Source organism: Phocoena sinus, chromosome 18 (genome assembly GCF_008692025.1).
Source record: "Phocoena sinus isolate mPhoSin1 chromosome 18, mPhoSin1.pri, whole genome shotgun sequence".
NCBI classification, from domain to species: Eukaryota; Metazoa; Chordata; class Mammalia; order Artiodactyla; family Phocoenidae; genus Phocoena; species Phocoena sinus.
Genome location: NC_045780.1, coordinates 65,792,282 through 65,806,229, shown reverse-complemented (window position 1 = coordinate 65,806,229; position 13,948 = coordinate 65,792,282). Strand labels below are relative to the sequence as shown.

Sequence of the window (13,948 nt, the reverse complement as noted above, 5' to 3'; positions counted from 1 at the left end):
CCCTTTTCTCCACACCCTCTCCAGCATTTATTGTTTCTTGATTTTTTGATGATGGCCATTCTGACTGGTGTGAGATGATATCTCATTGTAGTTTTGATTTGCATTTCTCTAATGATTAATGATGTTGAGCATTCTTTCATGTGTTTGTTGGCATTCTGTATATCTTCTTTGGAGAAATGTCTATTTAGGTCTTCTGCCCATTTTTGGATGGGGTTGTTTGTTTTTTTGTTATTGAGCTGCATGAGCTGCTTGTAAATTTTGGAGAGTAATCCTTTGTCAGTTGCTTCATTTGCAAATGTTTTCTCCCATTCTGAGGGTTGTCTTTTGGTCTTGGTTATGGTTTCCTTTGCTGTGCAAAAGCTTTGAAGTTTCATTAGGTCCCATTTGTTTATTTTTGTTTTTATTTCCATTACTCTAGGAGGTGGGTCAGAAAGGATCTTGCTGTGATTTATGTCATAGAGTGTTCTTCCTATGTTTTCTTCTAAGAGTTTGATAGTTTCTGGCCTTACATTTAGGTCTTTAATCCATTTTGAGCTTATTTTTGTGTATGGTGTTAGGGAGTGATCTAATCTCATACTTTTACATGTACCTGTCCAGTTTTCCCAGCACCATTTATTGAAGAGGCTGTCCTTTCTCCACTGTACATTCCTGCCTCCTTTATCAAAGATAAGGTGTCCATATGTGCGTGGGTTTATCTCTGGGCTTTCTATCCTGTTCCACTGATCTATCTTTCTGTTTTTGTGCCAGTACCATACTGTCTTGATTACTGTTGCTTTGTAATATAGTCTGAAGTCAGGGAGCCTTATTCCTCCAGCTCCTTTTTTCGTTCTCAAGATTGCTTTGGCTATTCGGGGTCTTTTGTGTTTCCATACAAATTGCGAAATTTTTTGTTCTAGTTCTGTGAAAAATGCCAGTGGTAGTTTGATAGGGATTGCATTGAATCTGTAGATTGCTTTGGGTAGTAGAGTCATTTTCACAATGTTGATTCTTCCCATCCAAGAACATGGTATATCTCTCCATCTATTTGTATCATCTTTAATTTCTTTCATCAGTGTCTTATAATTTTCTGCATACAGGTCTTTCGTATCCTTAGGTAGGTTTATTCCTAGATATTTTATTCTTTTTGTTGCAATGGTAAATGGGAGTGTTTTCTTGATTTCACTTTCAGATTTTTCATCATTAGTATATAGGAATGCCAGAGATTTCTGTGCATTAATTTTGTATCCTGCTACTTTACCAAATTCATTGATTAGCTCTAGTAGTTTTCTGGTAGCATCTTTAGGATTCTCTATGTATAGTATCATGTCATCTGCAAACAGTGACAGCTTTACTTCTTCTTTTCCGATTTGGATTCCTTTTATTTCCTTTTCTTCTCTGATTGCTGTGGCTAAAACTTCCAAAACTATGTTGAATAAGAGTGGTGAGAGTGGGCAACCTTGTCTTGTTCCTGATCTTAGTGGAAATGCTTTCAGTTTTTCACCATTGAGGATGATGTTTGCTGTGGGCTTGTCATATATGGCTTTTATTATGTTTAGGAAAGTTCCCTCTATGCCTACTTTCTGGAGGGTTTTTATCATAAATGGGTGTTGAATTTTGTCGAAAGCTTTCTCTGCATCTATTGAGATGATGATATGGTTTTTCTCCTTCAATTTGTTAATATGGTTTATCACATTGATAGATTTGCGTATATTGAAGAATCCTTGCATTCCTGGAATAAACCCCACTTGATCATGGTGTATGATCCTTTTAATGTGCTGTTGGATTCTGTTTGCTAGTATTTTGTTGAGGATTTTTGCATCTATGTTCATCAGTGATATTGGCCTGTAGTTTTCTTTCTTTGTGACATCCTTGTCTGGTTTTGGTATCAAGGTGATGGTGGCTTCGTAGAAGGAATTTGGGAGTGTTCCTCCCTCTGCTATATTTTGGAAGAGTTTGAGAAGGATAGGTGTTAGCTCTTCTCTAAACGTTTGATAGAATTCACCTGTGAAGCCATCTGGTCCTGGGCTTTTGTTTGTTGGAAGGTTTTTAATCACAGTTTCAATTTCAGTGCTTGTGATTGGTCTGTTCATATTTTCTATTTCTTCCTGATTCAGTCTTGGCAGGTTGTGCATTTCTAAGAATTTGTCCATTTCTTCCAGATTGTCCATTTTATTGGCATAGAGTTGCTTGTAGTAATCTCTCATGATTTTTTTTATTTCTGCAGTGTCAGTTGTTACTTCTCCTTTTTCATTTCTAATTCTATTGATTTGAGTCTTCTCCCTTTTTTTCTTGATGAGTCTGGCTAGTGGTTTATCTATTTTGTTTATCTTCTCAAAGAACCAGCTCTTAGTTTTATTGATCTTTGCTATTGTTTCCTTCATTTCTTTTTCATTTATTTCTGATCTGATTTTTATGATTTATTTCCTTCTGCTAGCTTTGGGGTTTTTTTGTTCTTCTTTCTCTAATTGCTTGAGGTGCAAGGTTAGGTTGTTTATTCGAGATGTTTCCTGCTTCTTAAGGTGGGCTTGTATTGCTATAAACTTCCCCCTTAGAACTGCTTTTGCTGCATCCCATAGGTTTTGGGTCGTTGTGTCTCCATTGTCATTTGTTTCTAGGTATTTTTTTATTTCCTCTTTGATTTCTTCAGTGATCACTTCATTATTAAGTAGTGTATTGTTTAGCCTCCATGTGTTTGTATTTTTTAAAGATCTTTTCCTATAATTGATATCTAGTCTCATGGCGTTGTGGTCGGAAAAGATACTTGATACAATTTCAGTTTTCTTAAATTTACCAAGGCTTGATTTGTGACCCAAGATATGATCTATCCTGGAGAATGTTCCATGAGCACTTGAGAAAAATGTGTATTCTGTTGTTTTTGGATGGAGTGTCCTATAAATATCAATTAAGTCCATCTTGTTTAATGTATCATTTAAAGCTTGTGTTTCCTTATTTATTTTCATTTTGGATGATCTGTCCATGGGTGAAAGTGGGGTGTTAAAGTCCCCTACTATGAATGTGTTACTGTTGATCTCCCCTTTTATGGTTGTTAGTATTTGCCTTATGTATTGAGGTGCTCCTATGTTGGGTGCATAAATATTTACAATTATTATATCTTCTTCTTGGATCGATCCCTTGATCATTATGTAGTGTCCTTCTTTGTCCCTTTTAATAGTCCTTATTTTAAAGTCTATTTTGTCTGATATGAGAATTGCTACTCCAGCTTTCTTTTGGTTTCCATTTGCATGGAATATCTTTTTCCATCCCCTTACTTTCAGTCTGTATGTGTCTCTAGTTCTGAAGTGGGTCTCTTGTAGACAGCATATATAAGGGTCTTGTTTTTGTATCCATTCAGCCAATCTGTGTCTTTTGGTGGGAGCATTTAGTCCATTTACATTTAAGGTAATTATCGATACGTATGTTCCTATTTCCATTTTATATATTGTTTTGGGTTCGCTACTATAGGTCATTTCCTTCTCTTGTGTTTCGTGTCTAGAGAAGTTCCTTTAGCATTTGTTGTAAAGCTGGTTTGGTGGTGCTGAACTCTCTCAGCTTTTGCTTGTCTGTAAAGGTTTTAATTTCTCCATCAAATGTGAATGAGATTCTTGCTGGGTAGAGTAGTCTTGGTTTCAGGCTATTCTCCTTCATCACTTTCAGTATGTCCTGCCACTCCCTTCTGGCTTGTAGGGTTTCTGCTGAGAGATCAGCTGTTAACCTTATGGGGATTCCCTTGTGTGTTATTTGTTGTTTTTCCCTTGCTGCTTTTAATATGCTTTCTTTGTATTTAATTTTTGACAGTTTGATTAATATGTGTCTTGGCGTGTTTCTCCTTGTATTTATCCTGTATGGGACCCTCTGTGCTTCCTGGACTTGATTAACTATTTCCTTTCCCATATTAGGGAAGTTTTCAACTATAATCTCTTCAAATATTTTCTCAGTCCCTTTCTTTCTTTCTTCTTCTTCTGGAACCCCTATAATTCGAATGTTGGTGCGTTTCATGTTGTCCCAGAGGTCTCTGAGACTGTCCTCAGTTCTTTTCATTCTTTTTTCTTTATTCTGCTCTGCAGTAGTTATTTCCACTACTTTATCTTCCAGGTCACTTATCCGTTCTTCTGCCTCAGTTATTCTGCTATTGATCCTATCTAGAGTGATTTTAATTTCATTTATTGCATTGTTCATCGTTGCTTGTTTCATCTTTAGTTCTTGTAGGTCCTTGTTAACTGTTTCTTGCATTTTGTCCATTCTACTTCCAAGATTTCGGATCATCCTTACTATCATTATTCTGAATTCTTTTTCAGGTAGATTGCCTATTTCCTCTTCATTTGTTAGGTCTGGTGGGTTTTTATCTTGCTCCTTCATCTGCTGTGTGTTTTTCTGTCTTCTCATTTTGCTTATCTTACTGTGTTTGGGGTCTCCTTTTTGCAGGCTGCACTTTCGTAGTTCCCGTTGTTTTTGATGTCTGTCTCCAGTGGCTAAGGTTGTTTCAGTGGGTTGTGTAGGCTTCCTGGTGGAGGGGACTAGTGCCTGTGTTGTGCTGGATGAGGCTGGATCTTGTCTCTCTAGTGGGCAGGTTCACGTCTGGTGGTGTGTTTTGGGGTGTCTGTGGCCTTATTATGATTTTAGGCAGCCTCTCTGCTAATGGGTGGGGTTGTGTTCCTGTTTTGCTAGTTGTTTGGCATAGGTTGTCCAGCACTGTGGCTTGCTGGTCGTTGAGTGAAGCTGGGTGCTGGTGTTAAGATGGAGGTCTCTGGGAGATTTCCACCGTTTAATATTATGTGGAGCTGGGAGGTCTCTTGTTGACCAGTGTCCTGAAGTTGGCTCTCCTACCTCAGAGGCAGAGCCCTGACTCCTGGCTGGAGCACCAAGAGCCTTTCATCCACACAGCTCAGAATAAAAGGGAGAAAAAGTAGGGAGAATTAGTAGAAGTATGAGTAAAGAAAGAAGGAAAGGAGGAAAGGAAGGAAGGAAGAAAGAAGCAAAGAAGGAAAGAAAGGAGGGAGGGAGGGAGGGAGGGAGGAAGGAAGGAAGGAGGGAAAGAAGGAAAAAAGACAGAAAGAAAGATGATACAGTAAAAATAAAATAAAGTATAATATAGTTATTGAATTAAAAAATATTTAGAAAAAAAAAAAAAAAGGGACGGATAGAACCTTAGGACAAATGTTGGAAGCAAAGCTATACAGAGAAAATCTTACACAGAAGCATACACATACACCTTCACAAAAAGAGGTAAAGGGGGAAAAATCATAAATCCTGCTCCCTGAGACCACCTCCTCAATTTGGGGTGATTCGTTGTCTAAAGGAGGGAAGGAAGGAAGGAAAGAAAGAAAGAACGAAGGTAAAGTATAATAAAGTTATTACAATTAAACTTAATTATTAAGAAAAAGAATTTTTTAAAAAAAAGTCATGGACGAATAGAGCCCTAGGACAAATGGTGGAAGAAAGAGTATACAGACAGGATCTCACACAGAAGCATACACGTACACATTCACAAAAAGAGGAAAAGGGAGAAAAATCATAGATCTCGCTCCTAAATTCCACCTCTTCAATTTGGGATCATTCCTTGTCTATTCAGGTATTCCACAGATGCAGGGTATATCAAGTTGATTGTGGAGCTTTAATCCGCTGCTTCTGTGGCTGCTGGGAGAGATTTCCCTTTCTCTTCTTTGTTCTCACAGCTCACAGGAACTCAGCTTTGGATTTGGCCCTGCCTCTGCGTGTAGGTCGCTGGAGGGCGTCTGTTTTTTCGCTCAGACAGGACGGGGTTAAAGGAGCCGCTGATTCGGGGCCTCCGGCTCACTCAGGCCGGGGGTTGGGGGATGGGGGTAGGAGGGGCACTACGTGCGGGGCGGGCCTGCGGCTGCAGAGGCAGCGTGACGTTGCGGCAGAGGCCGGCGTGACGTTGCACCAGCCTGAGACCCGCCGTGCGTACTCCCGGGGAAGTTGTCCCTGGATCCCGGGAACCCGGCAGTGGCGGGCTGCACAGGCTCCACGGAAGAGGGGTGTGGAGAGTGACCTGTGCTCGCACACAGGCCCCTTGGTGGCGGCAGCAGCAGCCTTAGCGTCTCCCGCCCGTCTCTGGGGTCCGCGGTTTTAGCCGCGGCTCGCGCCCGTCTCTGGGGTTTGCGCTTTCAGCCGCGGCTCGCGCCCGTCTTGGGGGCTCGCGCTTTTAGCCGCGGCTCGCGCCCGTCTCTGGAGTTCCTTTAAGCAGCGCTCTTAAACCCCTCTCCTCGCGCACCAGGAAACAAAGAGGGAAGAAAAAGTCTCTTGCCTCTTCGGCCGGTGCAGGCTTTTCCCCGAACTCCCTCCCGGCTAGTCGTGGTGCACTAACCCCTTCAGGCTATGTTCAAGCCGCCAACCCCAGTCCTCTCCCTGAGCTCCGTCCAAAACCAAAACCCGAGCCTCAGCTCGCAGCCCCGCCCGCCCCGGCGGGTGAGCAGACAAGCCTCTCGGGTTGGTGAGTGCCGGTCGGCACCGATCGTCTGTGCAGGAATCTCCCCGCTTTGCCCTCCGCACCCGTCGCTGTGCACTACTCCGCGGTCCCGAAACTCCCCCCTCTGCCTCCCGCAGTCTCCGCCCGCGGAGGGGCTTCCTAGTGTGTGGAAACTTTTCCTCCTTCACAGCTCCCTCCCACTGGTGCAGGTGCCGTCCTTATTCTTTTGTCTCTGTTTTTTCTTTTGCCCTACCCAGTTACGTGGGGAGTTTCTTGCCTTTTGGGAGGTCTGAGGTCTTCTGCCAGCCTTCAGTAGGAGTTCTGTAGGAGTTGTTCCACGTGTGGATGTATTTCTGGTGTATCCGTGGGGAGGAAGGCGATCTCCGCGTCTTACTCTTCCGCCATCTTCAGTGTCCCCCCCCCAGCACCACTTATTGAATAGAAAGTTTTACTTTTTCTTGTCAGGAAGTGATCCTATGGCAGAAGGATCCTGGTAAGATAAGGACTGAAAAGAATCCATTGTGTTTGCAATTCGGAGATTTTAGTGAGCACTGTTGGCTCCACTAGTGCTGGGGAGTGGAAACATTCTTAGGTAGGTTAAGGAAGTTCTATTTAGAGTTATTCAGCTGGTAAGTGATGTAGAGCTGGAGTTTGGACCTTGGTCTACTAGACTCTACCAGTCCATGGGAGGCTGCCCTGGGAACATCTTTTCTAGGCTTTGACTCCAACTGGATTCGCCACTGTACACTGAAAAGGTAGAAACGAAACTAGTCTCGCTATGATAAACTGGTCATTTTACTAGTATTTGAAAAGCTAGGATTCCAATTCTGGTGAGATGTTAAAGAGAAACAAAATGCTTCACTATTAGGTAATGGAAGAATTCAGTTTGAAAATCATTTCTGACTCTTGACAAAGTAATGAGACGCAGATTACTGCTTCTGTCATACTTGAGACTGATTGCAGTAAGCCACACGCACTTTTCTTTCCAGAGAACTAGCATTTCAGGCAAAATCATACGAAGTTTAGGATTTTATTTTTATTGTTGTATAAAGGTAAAAAAATGTTGAAAAAGCAAGTGAATGTTTCATATTTACTGAGTTAATGAACACATTAGGTCTTAAAGTTCTTTTCAGAATTGGCTCTTCAGAGCTCTTTGTTCTTTCCTCTTATTTCTTTTTGTCGCCAGTTTCACTTAACCTAAGAAAAGATAGCTCTGCGTCAGCATTTCTTTTCATATCTTTTTTCACATCTCTTTCCACTGTAATTTGTGGAAAACAAAATATAGGTATTAAATAACAATTACTCATTCATAAAAGTGTAAAACTTACCTTATTGGACGTAAGTGATAGCTTTCCATTTCATTTAAAACTTTTGAATAATGCTAAATTTGAGTGTTTGTTAATGTGTCTCTAATGGATATATGGCAAGAAGGGTTATTTAAATTACATGGAAATGTCTGATAAGGTCTAACATTACGCTAGATTCCTTAATGATATTCCTTTCCTTCCAGATCTTAGTTTTCAAGCAGCTTCTCAAATAATGTCCACTCCAGTTTATGATGCCATAAAATTAATGAAGGACATTTCGCAGAACTTCCCCATAAAAGCCAGGTATATTAAAGTTTATTGATTTGATTATAGTCAGAACTCTTTCCGTTAAATAAATTTTATGAAAATAGCTGATTTCATTTAACATAATGATATCAGTTAATTCTGTTGTATATCGTGTTTATGAGATCAGGGTCTCTTTTCATTATGTATATTGGGTTTTTTTTTAACTAGAGCAGAATATTGGTTTGTGCATGCATATGTATACATACTACAAAATAGAACTCTTGAATTAGAGGCAAATGGAAAGGAAAAAATAATGTATTTAAAAATTTATTTAAACGTAAACAGTGAGAGCTGGTAATCCAAGAAAAAACTGATTTAAGCAGTATATAATAAGGGGACATTTTTCTCTTTACAGAGGATGATGAAAAGTATTGCTCTAAATAGACCTATGCTCAGTGTATGGCCAAATCATGTTCTTGCCCTTTCAGATTCCAGACAATTAGTAATGTCTTAATTGTATAGAATATTTTGTGGAATACTTTTTTGCCAATAAGATACCTGATAGAACTGCTTTCAGAAATATTAATATTACATTAAATGCATCTTCCAGTTCAATAGATAATACATTTCCATATCTAGAAGTAACCAGTAGATACAATTCTGGTTACCGTGTTTTATAAAGATTTACAAAATAACAAGACTTTGATGCATTTGTAGGAATAATAGTATAAAATTATAAGCAACCAGTAAAACATAAGCTAAGTTAGCTTATATTGAAGATATACAACACGTGACAGGTGCGGCAATAGTGTTTCACTGAGAGGAATTGGAGAGCATCCTTGTGCCCTCAGCATCCCTTCTTAAGCAGTGGATAATCACTACCCCTCTGTTTGTTTCAGACACTTTGGTACATTTATCCGCAGCACAAATTACTGAATCCTGAATCTAGACAGTCAATACCTTTGTAAGATAAATAAGTAGTACATGTTTGGCCACAGGATACCAAGAACCTTTTCGTGATACCCTGAAAATAGAGAGGTTTGTCACCTTATTTACAGATTGAAAATGAATACATTGACGTGACTCTCAGTTTTAGTTTAAGCAAAACCAAGAATTTGAGAAGTCAGTATATGTATATTAAAACATGAAATATGTATGTGTGTATAAACATAGATGTTTAGCCACACTGCTGTTAACTAACAATAGCTTTTGAAATTACTCGATCAAATAAAGTGAAATAATTTTAGTTTTAGGAAGATAGTCGATTAGCTGTTTTGACGGTAAGTCATTATAATTATTCAGGGGTTTTGGGGCTAAACTCTGCTCTTAATTTGTGGTTGGTCGTTAAAAAAAATTTACCAACTGTGCTAACACTGCTTAATGGCTGAACTGTAGGCTTAAGCATATCTCTACGGTTACTCTGATAAGTCATTACTCCATGAACTTGTGGATGCTTCCTGAATCTTGGGATGAAGCGAGTTGAGTTGGTTTCCTCCAGACTCCATCAATGGTGCAACCATAATTGATACCCAAGGCTAAAAATCTCGCCTCCATATATGTTCAGACTTAATAAATGGTTTTTATTTTTCATCAAAAAAAAAATAAAGTCACTCTGTAGACAGCCAGTAAATGTTCATTGAAATGAAATACTTGATAAATGAATGAAAAATTTGCATTATCAGATTTTCAGTTGCAACTAATCTCAAATGCTGCCAGATTTTAGGAGGTAATACACAGTTACCGTGGGTTGTTTTAAGATACACCCTTCTGCTTGGGTTTTACTTAATGCCAGACTTTGCATTAACGATCTTTTGATTTTTAAATCATTTTCTTCTATGCATAAAATTGACAGATCAATAGCTAATTAAGCATTCTTAGTAGTTACTAGGTCAAATAAATATAATTAATAGACTTATTTAAAAGACAGTTTGCTCTGTTTTTAAATTATAAGGGAGTTCTAAGCTTCCTTATAGAGTGAATATATGAAGTCAACGTTATCAGTATTTTAGAACTTACTGTGGTAAAGATCTCAGGTTAACCAAAATTCTTTATATACACATATTCCAAACATTGCCTATTTGCAGCGCTACATATAATGACATTGGTAATTTCATATAGAATTTCTCCCTATGGGCAAAACAACACAAAACAGCATTTTCAGTCAAGTATTCTTGAAAAATGCGACAGCATGTAATGTGTACAGTTTGTGCATATGAACTTTTGACAGCCTCTATTCCACCTGAATCAAATACCCTTGTCAAATGAAAGCCGTAGTACCACCTGTCAGATAGACTATGTGGAAAATGTACTTGTCAGTCATGATGCCTTTAGAGTTTTTAGTTTCTCGTACAAAGTATTATATTGCACTGAATCATAGATTAGTCCAAACATTTAAGGAAGAATGAATTGTATCTGTATTTATGTTCCCAGATCTCTGACCAGAATTGCTGTAAATCAACGTATGAGGGAGGAAATACAGGAAAATCAAAAGGTTTGTTCGAATTCCTTTCTTAAAAATTTTACTGCACTAATAACACTATATTTTAGACTTTGGATCTTCAATTTTCATACAAAAAAGAAAATGTTAACTTGTACTTTTTGATTATTAAAACAGTTCAGGTTTTTCCATTTTTATATTGTCTACTTTATATAGCATACAGTTTGTGATCCTAGCCAATCTTTCCTGACATAGATCCTACTTACTTTCTCATTAACCTTATATACTCCAAATTTTCTGCCCATGCTGTATGGTTTTCTTCACAAAATAGAGATAAAGGCTATGAAATAATTCTTCTGTTTCTCATTAGTTTTGCTTAAAAGCTTGTGAGGACCAAGCCAAGTTTAGACCACTGGAACATTACTAGAGTCCTATAACATATAGTACACAGTTGATCACTAGTTTGATAAGATTCTGCTAAATGGTCTCCTAAATTACCTTAAGACCCCAAATGATTCTAACTGTGTTAATACTTAGGAAATGCTTGAGAACACTTCCTGGTTCCATTACATAGGACTGGTTTAGCTTTAAGTAATATTAATCCCAGGCACACAGGGCCTTAAACAGTAGGAGTTCATTTTTCTCACGTAAAAAGAAGTCCCTTCCCTGGTGGCGCAGTGGTTAAGAATCTGCCTGCCAGACAGGAATAAAGATGCAGACATAGAGAATGGACTTGAGGACACAGGGAGGGGGAAGGGTAAGCTGGGATGAAGTGAGAGAGTGGCATGGACATATATACACTACCAAATGTAAAGTAGCCAGCGGGAAGCAGCCGCATAGCACAGGGAGATCAGCTCGGTGCTTTGTACCCACCTAGAGGGGTGGGATAGGGAGGGTGGGAGGAAGGTGCAAGAGGGAGGAGAAATGGGGATAAATGTATATGTATAGCTGATTCACTTTGTTATACAGCAGAAACTAACACACCATTGTAAAGCAATTATACTCCAATAAAGATGTTTAAAAAAGAAAAAAAATCCGCCTGCCAGTGCAAGGGACACGAGTTCAAGCCCTGGTCCAGGAAGATCCCACATGCCGTGGAGCAACTAAGCCCGTGCACCACAACTACTGAAGCCCCTACACCCTAGAGCCCATGCGCCGCAACAAGAGAAGCCACCACAATGAGAAGCCGGCTCACCACAACTAGAGAAAGCCTGTGCACAGCAACGAAGACCCAACGCAGCCAAAAATAAATAAAATTTTAAATATTAAAAAAAACAGAAGTGTCAAAGTAGGTTTCCACAGACATGGTTTTTTCTTTTATGGTTGCAGAATGGCTGCCACAGCTCCAGACTACTTGTCTGGATTCAAAGCAGAAAGAGGCAGGAAGATCAAACCACATTCATCCTGACTGAAGCCTTTCTGGAACACTTCAGCCATCTTTGACTTCTGTCTCATTGGCCAAAATTTTGTAATGTGGATATTCCTAGCCACAAGGGAGACTAGAAAAGTTAGTGCTTACTTTTCTAGTGATTGAGGGGAGCAGAGGCGAAATGGCTTAGAGATAGTGCCAGGTTAGCCCATCAACAGTGCCTGTTACACTGAGATAGTAAGCTCTCAGTAAATATCAGCTGTTTTGATGATGACAGACAGCTACAATGATGATAATGAAGTAGATGCACAGTTCATGGGAGACTGAGTGATAGAAGCCGCAGCACATCATCCCTACCTGGGATGTTCTTTGCCTCATTGACCACCTAACAAATTCTTGCTTATCCTTCAAAACTGAGCACTACTCCTTTCTGTAATTTTCCTAATTGCTCTTACCGTTCTTCAAGCAGAATGCATTGTTTTCTTGTTTGAATTTTTTTGTTTGAATAATGCCACTTGCAGTAAGAAAGGAAGAGAGGTTGGGAAAGAAAAAGGAGGGAAAAGAAAGGAATGCCGAAGTATCAGTGGCATCACATAATCCAGTTTATTTTTTGCTCCGTTAATAGTCCAAAGGGGGTGTTCCTGGTCATCAAAGCTTTGCTCTGTGTGATGATTTTGATTCCAGAGGCTGAAGAATTTCATGAGGTTAAAGAGATATTGTGGGAATAAAAGAGAGAATTGGAAGGACCAAATGGGATAGTTCCAAAGGTGAACCACTGTGATGACATAATCACAGGATGACAGTCAAAGCTAGCTGCTGAAGTAGAGTGGGAATGAAAGTTAGTGGAAATGAGTCAATCAGGAAACTCTGAACCTAGGGGTTTGAACGAGCACAGTACCTGGCACAGAGCATTCTGTCAGAAATATTTGTTGAATTGAAAACTTTTAATATTTAAATGTTACCTATAATACATTCTATATTTAGCAATGTGTAGTTTTTAAGATGTTCTGTATATTGAAGCAGTTGTTAATATCCTAATGTATAAACTGAGATCCAGTGATTTCTTCTGGGTCACAAAATTGGTACTGATGGAACCAGAATTTGTGCCCTGGTTTACAGCTCATTTCAGAACAATTTAATAAGAATTGTAAGTTTTTCTATTGCCAGTCACCTTGCTAGGTGATTGGAAAGATATTTGATGAAATTAAGAAATTTGATCTAGTCTTCCAAAAAAAGTTCTTCAGTGACTCCTATTTCTAGGAGAACAGCATACAAAAGGCTATTTATTTATTTAAATAAAACCAGGTGGGAAGGGGGAGTCTGGTGTAGACTGTCAGCTCCCCAACAAAAAGCCACCAGGGAAACTTGTTACTCAGGCAAAGCTGAGTTTAATAAACTTGCTGCAATGAGGGAGAGCAACACCTTGATAGACTCTTGTTAAGTGTCTCAAAAGGGGGACATTAGGGTAGAGTAATTAGAGGATTGGAGAGGGTCTCTGTTTAGGTGGTTTAAGTTGGGTCTTTCAAGGTGGGGAATTGTTTGGGATTGGGTAGATTTTGTAACAATAGTTTACATTGTGTTGGTGAACATTGAAGTGATGGATTTGGTGAGCAACAACAAGGGAATGTGAAACTAGAACTGGAAGGACTTTGCAAAGGTGTAGAAAGTAAAGATAAAACCATTTCCGAAATAAAAACTAAAGTTATAAAGTGGCACAAAGGAGAACTGACCTTATAGAAAACACAGCAGAAGACATAGTAGATAGAAATAATAAATGCAGAGATAATTTTTAAAAAAAGAAATAGAAAGGACTCGGGAGAAGATGATAAAGTAAAGCCAGGTAAAGGAAATCCAATATACCTAGACTAGAGTCTGTGAAATAGAAGAATAGAACAAATGGACAGAACGAACGCCTAAAACTACAATCAGAAAATTTTCTAAAATAAAAGAAGTTCCAAATCCACAAATAAAAAGGGTGCATTGTGCAACTTGGGAAAATTGACCAAGAGTGGTCAAATATAAGCTATTGAACTTTATAGGGAACAAAGGAAATTACTTATGCATTTAATAAGAAAGATGATAAGGAAAGAAAATCACATTGGCATCAGACTTCTCAAAAACAAATTCAACACCAAGAAACAGTGAAGCTCCATCTACGAGACATTCAAGGAAAGAAAAACTGT

The 13,948-nt window shown here is 39.0% G+C and overlaps 1 protein-coding gene across 1 annotated transcript in view; it reads left to right on the top strand.

The window, feature by feature from the left end:
• UGGT2 (UDP-glucose glycoprotein glucosyltransferase 2) overlaps positions 1-13,948 on the top strand; it is a 172,584-nt gene that overhangs the window by 38,935 nt on the left and 119,701 nt on the right. Inside the window, exons 9-10 of the mRNA XM_032611137.1 lie at positions 7,917-8,016; positions 10,390-10,450. Of these exons, the coding sequence (XP_032467028.1) occupies positions 7,917-8,016; positions 10,390-10,450 (161 nt within the window). The remainder of the gene's footprint in view (positions 1-7,916; positions 8,017-10,389; positions 10,451-13,948) is intronic.